Source organism: Saccopteryx bilineata, chromosome 7, assembly GCF_036850765.1.
Source record: "Saccopteryx bilineata isolate mSacBil1 chromosome 7, mSacBil1_pri_phased_curated, whole genome shotgun sequence".
In the NCBI taxonomy this organism is placed as follows: domain Eukaryota; kingdom Metazoa; phylum Chordata; class Mammalia; order Chiroptera; family Emballonuridae; genus Saccopteryx; species Saccopteryx bilineata.
The window spans coordinates 73,880,044-73,893,227 of NC_089496.1; the positions used below are offsets into that span (position 1 = coordinate 73,880,044).

Here is a 13,184-nt window from a genome sequence, read left to right on the forward strand (position 1 = left end):
AAAAAGAATATTCAGAGGGGAATTTTTTAAATACTGATGATGATGATGATGTGGTGATAATAACCAGCCAACGATCTGTGCTAACGGACTCACAGTGTTTCAACTTATCATCACAGTTGCTATAAGGTGGTGACTGTAGTCATCCCCATTATATGGATAACAAAACTCAGTCACAGGAAGGTCAAGGAGGTTTTTGAAGGTCAGACACTTAGTAAATAATTGGGCTGGGGTTTGAACCCGGATCTAGCTAGACTCAAAGCCAGAACAGGTAACCACTACATGGTATGCTGTCATTTCTAAAATAGAAAAGAAATGGATCTGAGGGAAGTAAATATTAAATTCTTGAAGATAAAAAAAGGAAAGAAACAAAAAAAAGGAAAGAAAAACAAAGGGAAAAATAATAAAACACAAGCAGAAATAAATACAGAAAGCAAATTAAACAGGGTAGGTGTTTTTGCTAGTCCTAGGAGTGAGCCCTTCCAAAGGACCCAGTAGAACAGCTGTCCTCCAGGCAAGGTCAATCGGAGCAAGCAGGAGGGAGACCAACCATGCACGGAGTTTCAGAGAAAAAAAGTAAGCTGTGAGTCTGTAAGAGACAGCTCTGTATTAATACTATGACAATCTGGATAAATGGATACTTTCATGACAATGTGTAAGTTGATCAAACTTGACAAAGGAAAATATTTATAGAAACTGAATAGACCCACAGCCAAGGAAGTGATGAGATATTTCAAAGAACCACCTCAAAAGTGACAGGAGGACCAAAAAGACTTTATGGAAGAATTACTTCGGGTTCCTGTGGGTGAAGTGTCTCTAAGCTGTGCAGCTGTTTCGGAGAGCAGGAGATGTCTGTCCTCCCGACTCCTTTTATAATGAATGTCCGATGACCTAAGACGAAATGAGACCGCAGGCCATTTTTAACTGTGAATGTAGATACAAAAGTCCTACACAAACGATTCTTTCTTAAAAGATTTGCACATTGCAATCTAACTGTGACTTCAAACAACAAAATGTAGGTTGGTCGGTCTTAAGCCAGGAATGTGTCCTTATGCGGAGAAATCAAAGGAGGCCATTTCAGGATCGTGCCAAGGAGCTGAAAAAGGCATTTAAAGAGACACCATCCATTCTTGGTGATAATTCTTCCCAAATTACCATTAATGGAATATTTCCTTAATATAAAAAATAATTTATCTCAACATATAGCAGTCAGTATCCTTCTTGCCAGAAAACACTAGAAGAATTTCCGTTAATGTCTCAGGAAAGACATGGTACACCTATATTATAACTACTATTTACTAATGGTCTGGAAACCTTTATCTGTAAAATTAGAAAATAAAATGAACTAAGTGGTATAAGTACTTTAAAAATGAAGCAAATGTTTTGACATTCAGAGCTCACACGGTTGGTAGCCCAAGAGAAGCCATTGGATAGTTCCTAGAATGAATAAGGGTGCTCCTGAGGTTGCCAGTTGCGAAATGTGTATGCCAAAGTCATAACATGTGAAAGCAATAACCAACTAGAAAGTGTATGTTGCAAATGGTTCCATTCAAAGTAGAAACAGAAGAGCTGAGAAATATGCAATTAGAGATATTTAGAGCCTGTATGAAGAAGAATATAAAATTTGATTGAAGGAATCATACATTTCCTCCCTTCGTTTCCTATCTCTGAGTCACTCTCCAGTTCAAGGCAGAGTTACCCCCCTGGGCTGGCGTGGCCATACTTTAAAAAAAAAAATGCCTTTGATATAGGACACTGTCAGGGAATTCAGAAATGTAAAACATATTTCATCAACTAGTTCCCCTTTCTCCCACGTGGCCATTGACTCTCTCAAAATTCTCAGTGAATTAAGTATATTTTATGCAGATGGAAATATGGTGGCCTTCCCTCCAGTGGATTAGCTCTGCCCCACATAGGGACAGAGTTTTTCCACACGTGCTTGCTGCATGAAACAAGTGAAAGGGAGGGACAGAAGGAAGGAGAGAGGGAGGGACGGACTGACTGTGCTCCCAGCACCCAGCCTGGAAGCTGTCTGCACTCCTTTGATGGGAAGGGACTCTCCATTTCTTTGCACCCCAGCTCTGCCCTCTTTGCCAGGCACTTTCTTTTATTTTAATTTTTTTTGTATTTTTCTGAAGCTGGAAACGGGAGACAGTCAGACAGACTCCCGCATGCGCCCGACTGGGATCCACCCGGCACGCCCACCAGGGGCGACGCTCTGCCCACCAGGGGGCGATGCTCTGCCCATCCGGGGTGTCACTCTGTTGCGACCAGAGCCACTCTAGCGCCTGGGGCAGAGGCCAAGGAGCCATCCCCAGCGCCCGGGCCATCTTTGCTCCAATGGAGCCTTGGCTGCCAGGCACTTTCTGTGCAGAGGACAGGCCGTTCGGGGAAGCGGCCCCTGAGGATGGTGGTGGTGAGGCTGTCCGACTCCCCTGCAGGCTCTCCTGTGTGTGAACGGGACCTTCCCACCCTGGCGTCCTGTGGAAGGTATATATAACTAAAGAGCAAACACTTTCGGGGTCTGGGGAGAGGTTCCCAGAGAGGAGAGCTGTTTCCTGGGAAAAGCAGATCCTTGGGACTTGCTGCTGGGAAGTGACAGCAGCTGATTCTGCAAAGCTCAGCCATGTTGGAAAGCTCTGCCGTGCCTTCCCAGGAAGCTTCTGGAAGGGACCCACAAAGCTGTCTTGTGGAGGGTCCACTAGGGACAGAGGAAATGTAGCTGAGTTTGGCAGTGGCCCATGGAGCCTGCAGCAAAACCAGAGAAAGCTCCTGAGTTCTGCCCCGAGGCAGCGGCCGTAAAAGGGCTGAAGGGCACGATTGCCCCCAGCTCTGCCCACAGGGGTTCCGTTAGGGAGCGGGAGCTGGTCGCTGTCCTGGGCTCAGTCACCAGAGCTGAGCTGTGCCATGTGACTACTATGCTGTGGTTTTAATTACTCTCTCTCCCTCCTCCTCTCTCTATGCCAGACCTAGGGGGAAAGCAGTCTCCCACCAGAGTCAAATTCTGGCTTCTCCTGTACAACCCTTCTGCATTTCTTCCCTCTGTTTTATTAAACATTTCCACAGCGACAAGGCTCATGCTGAAAACCAGCTTCGCTCTTGCCCAAAGGGGTTAACTCCTTGCCCCCAGCACGTTCCCAGCCTCCCAGCCTCCCAGCCCGTGGACCCTGACATCCAACGTGAGAGCCAAGGCCACAACAGATGCCACAGTTCCCTCTGGAAAAGCTTATTAAAAAAAAAAATCGACAGTACTCATCAGACACTCCTGTAAATGGTCCGCTGGGATTAGCACAGTCTCTACCAAGGAATTCAGTCCCTCTGCTCTTCTAAATTCTATATGCAGCCAACTTTCCCACCAAACACACAGCCCTGCACCTGGTCCCAAAGGTTCCTCAAATGTGTGTGTCCCGGAAAGTGCCCAGTGAATGGCTCGCCTTTGCTGGGACAGCTGTTGTGGGTTGGGGTCTGGGGGATGGAGGGAATGCGGCTTGCATTCCAAGGACAGTCCTGGAGGGGCGGAGAGCTCGAGCCTCGACTGTGGGGGGTGACTGGCTCCTCTCCTAGTCTTGGGGTGGGATAAAAGAGTTTCCAAGCCTCTTGGCCTTTGGATGTTTTTTTTTTTCATGCCTTATGTCAGTAGCATCAGAGAGAACTATTCCAGGAGGATCCCCTTTTTTTTTACTTCCTTTTTTTAAGCAAAAAGAGGAATCTATTAGTTTGCATAACTGAGTAGCTGAATGGCTTCAGGTGTGGCTCGATCTAGGCGCTCATGTGATATCATCTGCACAATCTTTCTTGCTCTTGCTCTCTGTGTTCCTTTCTCTCCACTTTCTCCCTGCCCCAGTGAGTCTGTTCCAATTTCACTCTCAGGCGACTCTTCTCCACCTGGCGGCCCTCAGCAGCTCCACATGAATTCTTCCTTGTTGAACACCTGTGAGAGTATAGGTGATTTTGACATGAAACTTTAAGTTTCAGTTTCTGAAATGCCTACAGGAGCAGGGCTGGCTGTGACACACACACGCACACATGCACACACTTCCTTCTTCACAAGTCCCAGGTGAACTCTGGAGAGTCCTAACCATGCTGAGCAGATTTGCTGAGGTTTAGATGTATTCATCCAGTGGATCTGGTGTTGGGTTACTGGTTCCAGGAAGTTGAATTGGCACATTGCAAAGGAACTCCTGTCTTTGGGGAGTGGAGGGCAGGAAGGAGAACATGTGAGATTTGGTTTTAAAAGGTGACACTGGGAAGTAAAGGATAGTAATGAGAAGGAAAAAACTGCTCTAAAAACTTGACCCCTGTATATCCTTTAGCCCAGTGGTTCTCAACCTTTCTAATACTGTGACCCCGCAATACAGTTCCTCATGTTGCGGTGACCCCAAACCAAAAAATAATTTTGGTGGCTACTTCATAACTGTAATTTTGTTATAGTTATGATTCGGAATGTAAATACTTGATATGCATTATGTATTTTCCGATGGCTGTAGGCGACCCCGCCGGGGTCACGACCCACAGGTTGAGAACCGCTGCTTTAGCCAGTGGATCAGAGCACTGATACACCAATTAACAAATCTTCTCAAAGTAGAGCAGGTGTTGAGCACGTGGCACATGCCCTTTGGGGTTGGGTTCACAACTCTGGTGCAAATAAAATGCAGAATGGACAAAAGGGATTTTCCGTGGTTTTAGGGGAAGGAAACAGACCCGTGGGCTGAGGCTCTAAGAGGAGGTGGGCTGAAGAGCATGTGCACACTTGTTCAGGAAGACAAGGAGGGTGACCGTTCCATTGTCACCCCTGTCCCTGCAGATAGCACTGTGCTGTACATGTAAAAATCTGTGAAGAGGATAGATCTTATGTTAAGTGTTTTCACCATAATAAAAGAGGGGAAGAAAAAGATATGAAGTGGATAAAAGAGGCAGGTAACAAAAGGAGTGTATGGAGTCAACAGAGTTTTTAAAAGACAGAAATGGTTTGAGTGTGTTTACATGCTGATGGTGAAGACCAGTACAGAGAGACTGAAGGTCAAGGTGAGAGAGATGTCAGCAGTGGTGTGGAGCCGTGAGGAAGAGGGCAGGCTCCGGAGTGGACTGCCTCGCCTCGTTCCTGCCTTCACTGGTCCCACTGTGTGATCTGAGAAAGCTAGTTAAGCTGGTGGTGCCCTGGTTGTCTTTTTTGGTGAAATGAGGCTATTGATGGAGGTTGCAGTAGGTGTTATGAGGACCGGATGGTTAAGCAGTTAGAATAGCGCTGGTGCCTCATAAGCACTAAATACATGATATTATTGTTATTGTTGTTACGCCTGCAAAGACTGGAGGAGGGAACCCAGGGAACAGGTGGGTGGACTGGCTTTGATAGCAGGGCGAGCATCTCATTACAAAAGGTCTGTTATGCATATGTGCGATGGCAGATGGATTCGACGTCCAGTGATGGCAAGTTGAGGGAATTGCTATCTGATAACTTTTATGTTTCTGTGAAGAAGGAGGTGACATTATCTGTTTATGATGAAGAGGCAGGTAAATCTCATTTTTAAGGAAGTAAAATTTTGTGATAGCCATTCTTAATTATCACAGTACATTGGTGGCCAGAGCTGGAGGCCCAGTTGGTGGACGTGAATGTCTCATGGTGTGGGCATGTCACCTGCAGGGCTCAGACACCTATAGTCAGGCAGGTGTGGGTTCATCGGTGGTTGGGGTTTTGCTATCATCTGAGATGAAAGGACACACAGTATATAGGACTCTGGGATATTGGCAAGAGGGTCCTTAATGAAATTGACCAACATTGAATTAACTTATACCAAAGCCTCCAGAACACTGCCTGGCGAATAGTAGGCTCACAAATATTTATTCATTTATTTTAATTTATTGCTCTTGGTTGCTATAGGTGGTTGGTGGATAAATGGATAAAAATAAAAGGCTAATACAGAAAATAATAAATTTGTGCAATTGGAGTATTGGAACAGAGCCTCTTAAGAAGAAATTCGTGCGGGGGATGGCTCTGTGAAAGGGTTTCCGTTTAAGAGGCTGGAGGTCTCTGCGTTTCCTCACTCAGACCCGCTGTGCACAAACAGCAGGACCACCGGGCCAAGAGCTCCCCACAACTTGTCGTTCTGGCAGCAGGTCTGCTCTGTGGCTTGGGCCCAAGTCAGAGCTCCGTTGGATGCAGCCGCAGGCCCCTTTGCCACCTGCCTCGTGGAAACTGAACCCGTGCGTGGTGCCTTTGGCCACGCTGATCTGGGCTGGGCTGAGAGTGAGCTGTTGGGCTGTGGTAGGTTGATCCAGTGGGGGTAGAGACGGAACAGGAGGCCCTTAGCCTTGGCCTCGCAGTGCACTGACCGGTGAGACCCCGGGCGCAGGGATGGGCACAAGGTTTGCCAAGGGCCTTCCCAGGCTGCCCCTGTTAACACATCATCAACCTGACAGCTCAGTGTCAGGCAAGGCTCCCAGCCATCCTAATCTTAGGCTGCTCAGCTGGGAACTGAGGGCACAGATGGCAGGGGTCTTCACGCGGGCTCTGTGAATCCTGGGGTGTCTTTGGTGGTGCTGCCTGGGGCAGTGCAAGGGAACAGGCAGGTGCAATGTAGTCTCCCTTTTGCGCTCTGACCTGCTCTATAGACTGGATTCCCTGTAAACTTGTGTCTGAAGAATGGCTTTTAAGTTTTAAATTTGTCACGCGCACAGATCTGTCTGATCTATAAACCCTCCTATGACTGATGCTGGCTGCTCTGCTGGTTCCCTTGTGGCTTTGGGAGTGCATTTCCCTTCCCTGTGCCTCGGTTTCCCGGTGTGGAAAGCTCGGGCTTCCCTGAGCCTGGGGATGGAGAGGGTGGTAACCACTTGGGGTCACCGAATCCCATTTGACTGACAGCACGGAAGGGTCAAGGACACTGAGGGACAGTCTCCCGTCCAGCCTGCTGTCCGGGCCCTGGGCGCCCGTGGCCCAGCCCCAGGGCCCTGGTCGGACTCCTCTGTGGGCAGCAGGTCACATTGCTCCTTCCTGTCTCCTCTCTCCACCAGGGACTCGTGAAGGGGTGGCTAAGGCCAGTCCAGCTGCCCCCCGTCCACCAAGGGGCAGAGATCAGGAGAGGAAGAAGGCCAGCTTCACTTCCTCACTGAGGATGGAGCCGCACAGCCGTTCTGCTAGGAGCAGAAAATCCACCAAATTCCGGTCCATCTCCCGGTCCCTGATCCTCTGTAACGCGAAGACCAGTGACGACGGCTCCAGCCCCGATGAGAGGTACCCGGACCCCTTTGAGCTTTCGCTGGGCCAGGGCCAGGAGGGGCTGTTCCACTCGCCGGAACAGCTGGCAGACACGTCCGAGGCTGGGCCCGGCGGCCCCGCTCCTGGCCTGGCGCTGTCGTCCGAGGCTGCGGCTCTCCAGGCGGCTGGGAGCGATCGAGGCAAGCCCGGCCGGAGGGTGTTCTTCCTGAAGGTACGCCCAGGACCGCTGGTGTCTGCTGCGAGTCAGAGTCCTCCAGCCCTTCCGTCCCAAAGTCGGGCAGGCACATGGTTCTAATACTGAGCAAAAGCAGGTAAAGCTTGAGGCAGGATTCCCCCCGGGAAGGCAGCAGTGGGCATGGTAGTGAAGCAGGCTCGGTTGACCTTGCCCGAGACCTTCAGTGAGATTCTGTGTCAGCCTGAAGTCAGCTGAGCCCGGGTCCCTGCTGCCCTGCAGCAATACGCCAGGGGCAAGAGTTGGTCCCTTGAAAGGTTGTCATCTCTAGACAGGCCGCTCGTGGCATAGCACAGATGGCTCACAGCACACCCAGCAGAGAATTCCAGGGCCAATCCCAGGGCCTGGGCAGAGGAGGAGCCCTTACCTCGAGCTGGGGGGGGGGGGGGCGGGACAGGGAGAGTGAGTTTGCCTGGAGCGTTTTCTAGGCCCCCCACCCCCACCCCCACCAGCTGCAGCACAGGTGTGCGTGCTGAAGGTGCACAGGGAAGGTGAGAGGGGAGCCAAGCGGAGCCTGCACACCTGCCCACATTCTTCTCCTCCACTGGGCCGCGCGGCTGCTCTGGCTGCCACAGGAGGTGGAAACTGGGGCACCACGGGTAGAGGCTGGAAGAACTGTACTCTCCAGCTCTTCTCCATTATGTGCTGGGTCTCCAGCCTCCTGCCAGAGGTGCCTTTCTCTGGAGGTGGAAACTGGGGTACCACGGGTAGAGGCTGGAAGAAGAACTGTACTCTCCAGCTCTTCTCCATTGTGTGCTGGGTCCCCAGCCCCCTGCCAGAGGTGCCTTTCTCTGGAGGTGGAAACTGGGGTACCACGGGTAGAGGCTGGAAGAACTGTACTCTCCAGCTCTTCTCCATTGTGTGCTGGGTCTCCAGCCTCCTGCCAGAGGTGCCTTTCTCTGGCTGGGCTAACTCAGTGACAGGTCAGCGTCAGGGGTTTCTCCCCCACTGCCACGTCCTGCTGGGCAGTCGCTTGACTGGCAGCAACAAACAGGGAAGGCGGTCCAGAACCTTCCGTGGGAGCCAGTACCTGTGCACAGCTTGCCTCCTTGAGGAGGAAAATCACTGCTTTACATGTGTACAATACAAACACGCAGCATTGTGTGACAGGCGGGGGCCTAACACGTGTGCATTACACACATCACACAGCATTGTGTGACAGGTGGGGGCCTAACACGTGTGCAGTACACTCATCACACAGCATTGTGTGACAGGCGGGGGCCTAACACATGTGCAGTACACACATCACACAGCACTGTGTGACAGGCGGGGGCCTAACACGTGTGCAGTACACACACCACACAGCATTGTGTGACAGGCAGGGCCTAACACGTGTGCAGTACACACATCACACAGCATTGTGTGACAGGCGGGGGCCTAACACGTGTGCAGTACACACACCACACAGCATTGTGTGACAGGCGGGGGCCTAACACGTGTGCAGTACACACATCACGCAGCATTGTGTGACAGGCGGGGGCCTAACACGTGTGCAGTACACACACCACACAGCATTGTGTGACAGGCAGGGCCTAACACATGTGCATTACACACATCACACAGCATTGTGTGACAGGCAGGGCCTAGCACGTGTGCATTACACACATCACACAGCATTGTGTGACAGGCGGGGGCCTAACACGTGTGCATTACACACATCACACAGCATTGTGTGAGAGGCAGGGCCTAACACGTGTGCAGTACACACATCACACAGCATTGTGTGAGAGGCAGGGCCTAACACGTGTGCAGTACACACACCACACAGCATTGTGTGACAGGCGGGGGCCTAACACGTGTGCAGTACACACACCACACAGCATTGTGTGACAGGCAGGGCCTAACACGTGTGCAGTACACACATCACACAGCATTGTGTGACAGGCGGGGGCCTAACACATGTGCAGTACACACATCACACAGCATTGTGTGACAGGGGAGGGCCTAACACGTGTTCAGTACACACATCACACAGCATTGTGTGACAGGCGGGGGCCTAACACATGTGCAGTACACACATCACACAGCATTGTGTGACAGGGGAGGGCCTAACACGTGTTCAGTACACACACCACACAGCATTGTGTGACAGGCAGGGCCTAACACGTGTGCAGTACACACATCACACAGCATTGTGTGACAGGCGGGGGCCTAACACATGTGCAGTACACACATCACACAGCATTGTGTGACAGGGGAGGGCCTAACACGTGTTCAGTACACACACCACACAGCATTGTGTGACAGGCGGGGGCCTAACACGTGTGCAGTACACACACCACACAGCATTGTGTGACAGGCAGGGCCTAACACGTGTGCAGTACACACACCACACAGCATTGTGTGACAGGCGGGGGCCTAACATGTGTGCAGTACACACACCACACAGCATTGTGTGACAGGGGAGGGCCTAACACGTGTGCAGTACACACACCACACAGCATTGTGTGACAGGCAGGGCCTAACACGTGTGCAGTACACACACCACACAGCATTGTGTGACAGGGGAGGGCCTAACACGTGTGCAGTACACACATCACACAGCATTGTGTGACAGGCGGGGGCCTAACACATGTGCAGTACACACATCACACAGCATTGTGTGACAGGGGAGGGCCTAACACGTGTTCAGTACACACATCACACAGCATTGTGTGACAGGCGGGGGCCTAACACGTGTGCAGTACACACATCACACAGCATTGTGTGACAGGCGGGGGCCTAACACATGTGCAGTACACACATCACACAGCATTGTGTGACAGGTGGGGGCCTAACACGTGTGCAGTACACACACCACACAGCATTGTGTGACAGGCGGGGGCCTAACACGTGTGCACTACACACATCACGCAGCATTGTGGGACAGACTAGGGGCCAGGTTCCTGGTTTGCCATGAATGATGTGACACGTATACTATCCAACAACCAAGAGTCAAATTTATTAATGACTATATCAATTGATTCAGGTCAGAGCTCGTATAAATGCAATTCCAAAATCATTTGAGATTCCAGCCAACTCCTAGAAAGATCAGTCACTTCTGTTTCATTGCACGAGTGTTTCCTGAGCACCTGTTCTGCGCCGGGCACTGTGGGATCCAGCCTTGGCCTCGAGGAACCCATCTGAAGTGCAGTGAGGTTGTGGGGGCTCCAAAGGAGGTGGGCACGTCTCTGGGCCGGTGTCAGTTCCGCCTGTAAATGGTGACGGGACACCGTGCTGAGCCAGGTGCTGTTCTAGGGAGTGAGGCAGGCAGATTCAGTCTCTGTCCTCATACCAGTTTTATTCTGGTTGAGGATGTAGATATTAACAACTTAGTATATGATATACTATTAAACAATGAAGGGCTCTGAAGACAACTAAGCAGGATAAGGGTGATGAGGAAGGGTCGTGGCCCTTTGTGAAAGGGGGATCTCAAAGGTGTCTCCAAAAGTGGCAGCTGAGCAAGGACCTGCATGAATGAAGCTGAGGAGTGAGTCATGTGAGCGTCCGGGGAAGAGCATGGGGCATGCGCACGGAGGGCCGAGTGTGCTCACGGGGCACTGAGGAGAGGAGCAGGCAGGGGTGTGGGGAATGGGAGTGTGGAGAAGATGGAGTCAGGGTGCCGGCCTGGGAATCTTACTCTAAGAAGGATGGGAAAAGATCGGAAGGCTGAGCAGGGGCGTGTCACAGGCAGAGCGGACTGCAGCCAGGTCAGGGGAGCTGGGGCAGTGACCGCAATGACCCGGGAAGGCAGGCACCTCCCCTAAGGCGGGTGTGGAGGCACTGAGCAGGGCCGTGTCAGCGGGCATTGCCAAGGCTGAACCCGCGGGTATGTGGATGGAAGGATGCGGTGTGTGAGAAAGGAGAGGTTGCAAGTTTATCTGCAAGTATTGGCCTGAGCAGTCCGAGGGACAGGAGCCTGTGCTCTAAGACAGGGAACAGTCAGGGCTGGAAAAGTGATCAGGAGAAGGTGGGCTGCTCCCTGAAGGTCTGACGGAGAAGGTCTGGGTGGGGAGGGGACCGTGTCAGCACAGAGGTGCCTGCCGGTGAGGAGGCCCTGCGTGCCTGCCTGGGCCACTGTGCACAGCCGGATCTGGACAGGCACCAGCTCATGCCTGGTGCCTGTCCCACAACAGGGGCAATGTCTGGGGAAAGCTGGTGACGGGCACAGGTGGAGGCTGGCAAGGGGTCCAAGACCAACTGTACACCCCTCATCTCTGTGATCTCATGTGCACCGTACTTTGCTTTAAAGAATGTTTTCACAGCTCTGATCTCCCCAATCCTAGGAGGAAGGAGGTCACAGGCAGCATCATTATTGCTGGAGTTGGGGGTGGGGTTCACAGTCTGACTGCTTGGGTGTGAGTCCAACTTTCCCGTTTAGTAGCTGCGTGACCCCACACAATTCACTTGACCTCTCTGTGCCTCAGTGTTCTTACCTGTGAAATGGAGAACGTTAATAATAGTATTACATCATATGGGTTTTATTAGGAAAAAATTGTAAACACCTACATGAGAAAATGTACCTAAAGTCGTGCAGTGTACCTAGTAGTTGCTTCATAAATACGGTCATTTTTTCTGTTTTAGGATGGAGACAATGATGGATACAAGTAACTAAGTAATTGACATTATTGATGAACTGAGGGGTGGAGTGCCTCGGTGGGCCGGGCCACGAGCAGAAGTTGTCGGTGTTGCGATGCTCATAGACTAATGTTGGACACAGGGACAGAACAGGTCATTGCTCTTTCAGGGCACAGGTGCAGCGATGGAAGGGAAATCGTGGGTAGAGACATGCAGCTGGATTTGGGGGAGGGAGGCCTGCTGTTGAGGGCGGGGGATCAAAATGCAGATGTGCAGGCCACCGTGCGTGGTGTGATGGGCAGAGAGACACAACAGGCCTAGAGGCTGGAAAGGGGCTCACTCCCCGAGGGTGGGAGAAGGGGCGATGGGCAGAGTTGAGCCCAGGGCAGGGACTGGAAGGAAGAGAGGGGAACTGGCCAGCTCAGAATCCAAGATTTTTATTTTCTCTTTGTAAGGAGCACAGCTGGTCATTTCCAGTCTATTAATGAGTTCTGAGCAGGTGAGGGATTCCGTGGTCTGAGTAGGTCCCTTTTTATTTTATTTATTTATTTATTTATTTATTTATTTATTCATTCATTCATTCATTCATTCATTCATTTCATTCATTCATTCATTTTAGAAAGGAGAGAGAGAGGGGGAGAGAGAGGAGGGGGGGGAGGAGCAGGAAGCATCAACTCCCATATGTGCCTTGACCAGGCAAGCCCAGGGTTTCGAACCAGCGACCTCAGCATTTCCAGGTCGACGCTTTATCCACTGCACCACCACAGGTCAGGCCCTGAGTAGGTCCCTTTTTAAAAGTGCCAGGGCAGAAAGGTCCAAGGTGACAGCTGGTGCCACGGCCCCCTCTTGCAGAGACCTCTCACCCCTGTCTTGACTCCTACCTGTCCCTGCACCCAGGCATGACTCAGTGGGCCTAGTCAAGCTCCTCACATGGTTACACTGATTTCAAAACAGCATCTGGAAGGCAGCCCTGTGACATCAGCCTCTCCTCTAGAAATGCCTAGTGTGAAAATTAAAGAAGAGGAAGTGACATAAACAGTCAACTTAAAAAAAAAAACCAGCAACGGCCTTATTGCATGTGTTATGCTTGGCAGAACCCAGACTGAGGAGATCAGGGCCCAGGGACGTGCAGACCTGAGAAGCATTTGACTGGTGTCTTGCGTGAAGGTACCCCTTTGGGGC

At 51.2% G+C, this 13,184-nt stretch overlaps 1 protein-coding gene across 1 annotated transcript in view; it reads left to right on the forward strand.

Annotated features, from left to right (window-relative positions):
• IL16 (interleukin 16) overlaps positions 1-13,184 on the forward strand; it is a 94,517-nt gene that overhangs the window by 24,520 nt on the left and 56,813 nt on the right. The window contains exon 2 of the mRNA XM_066238353.1: positions 7,009-7,424. Coding sequence (XP_066094450.1) covers positions 7,009-7,424 — 416 coding nt within the window. The remainder of the gene's footprint in view (positions 1-7,008; positions 7,425-13,184) is intronic.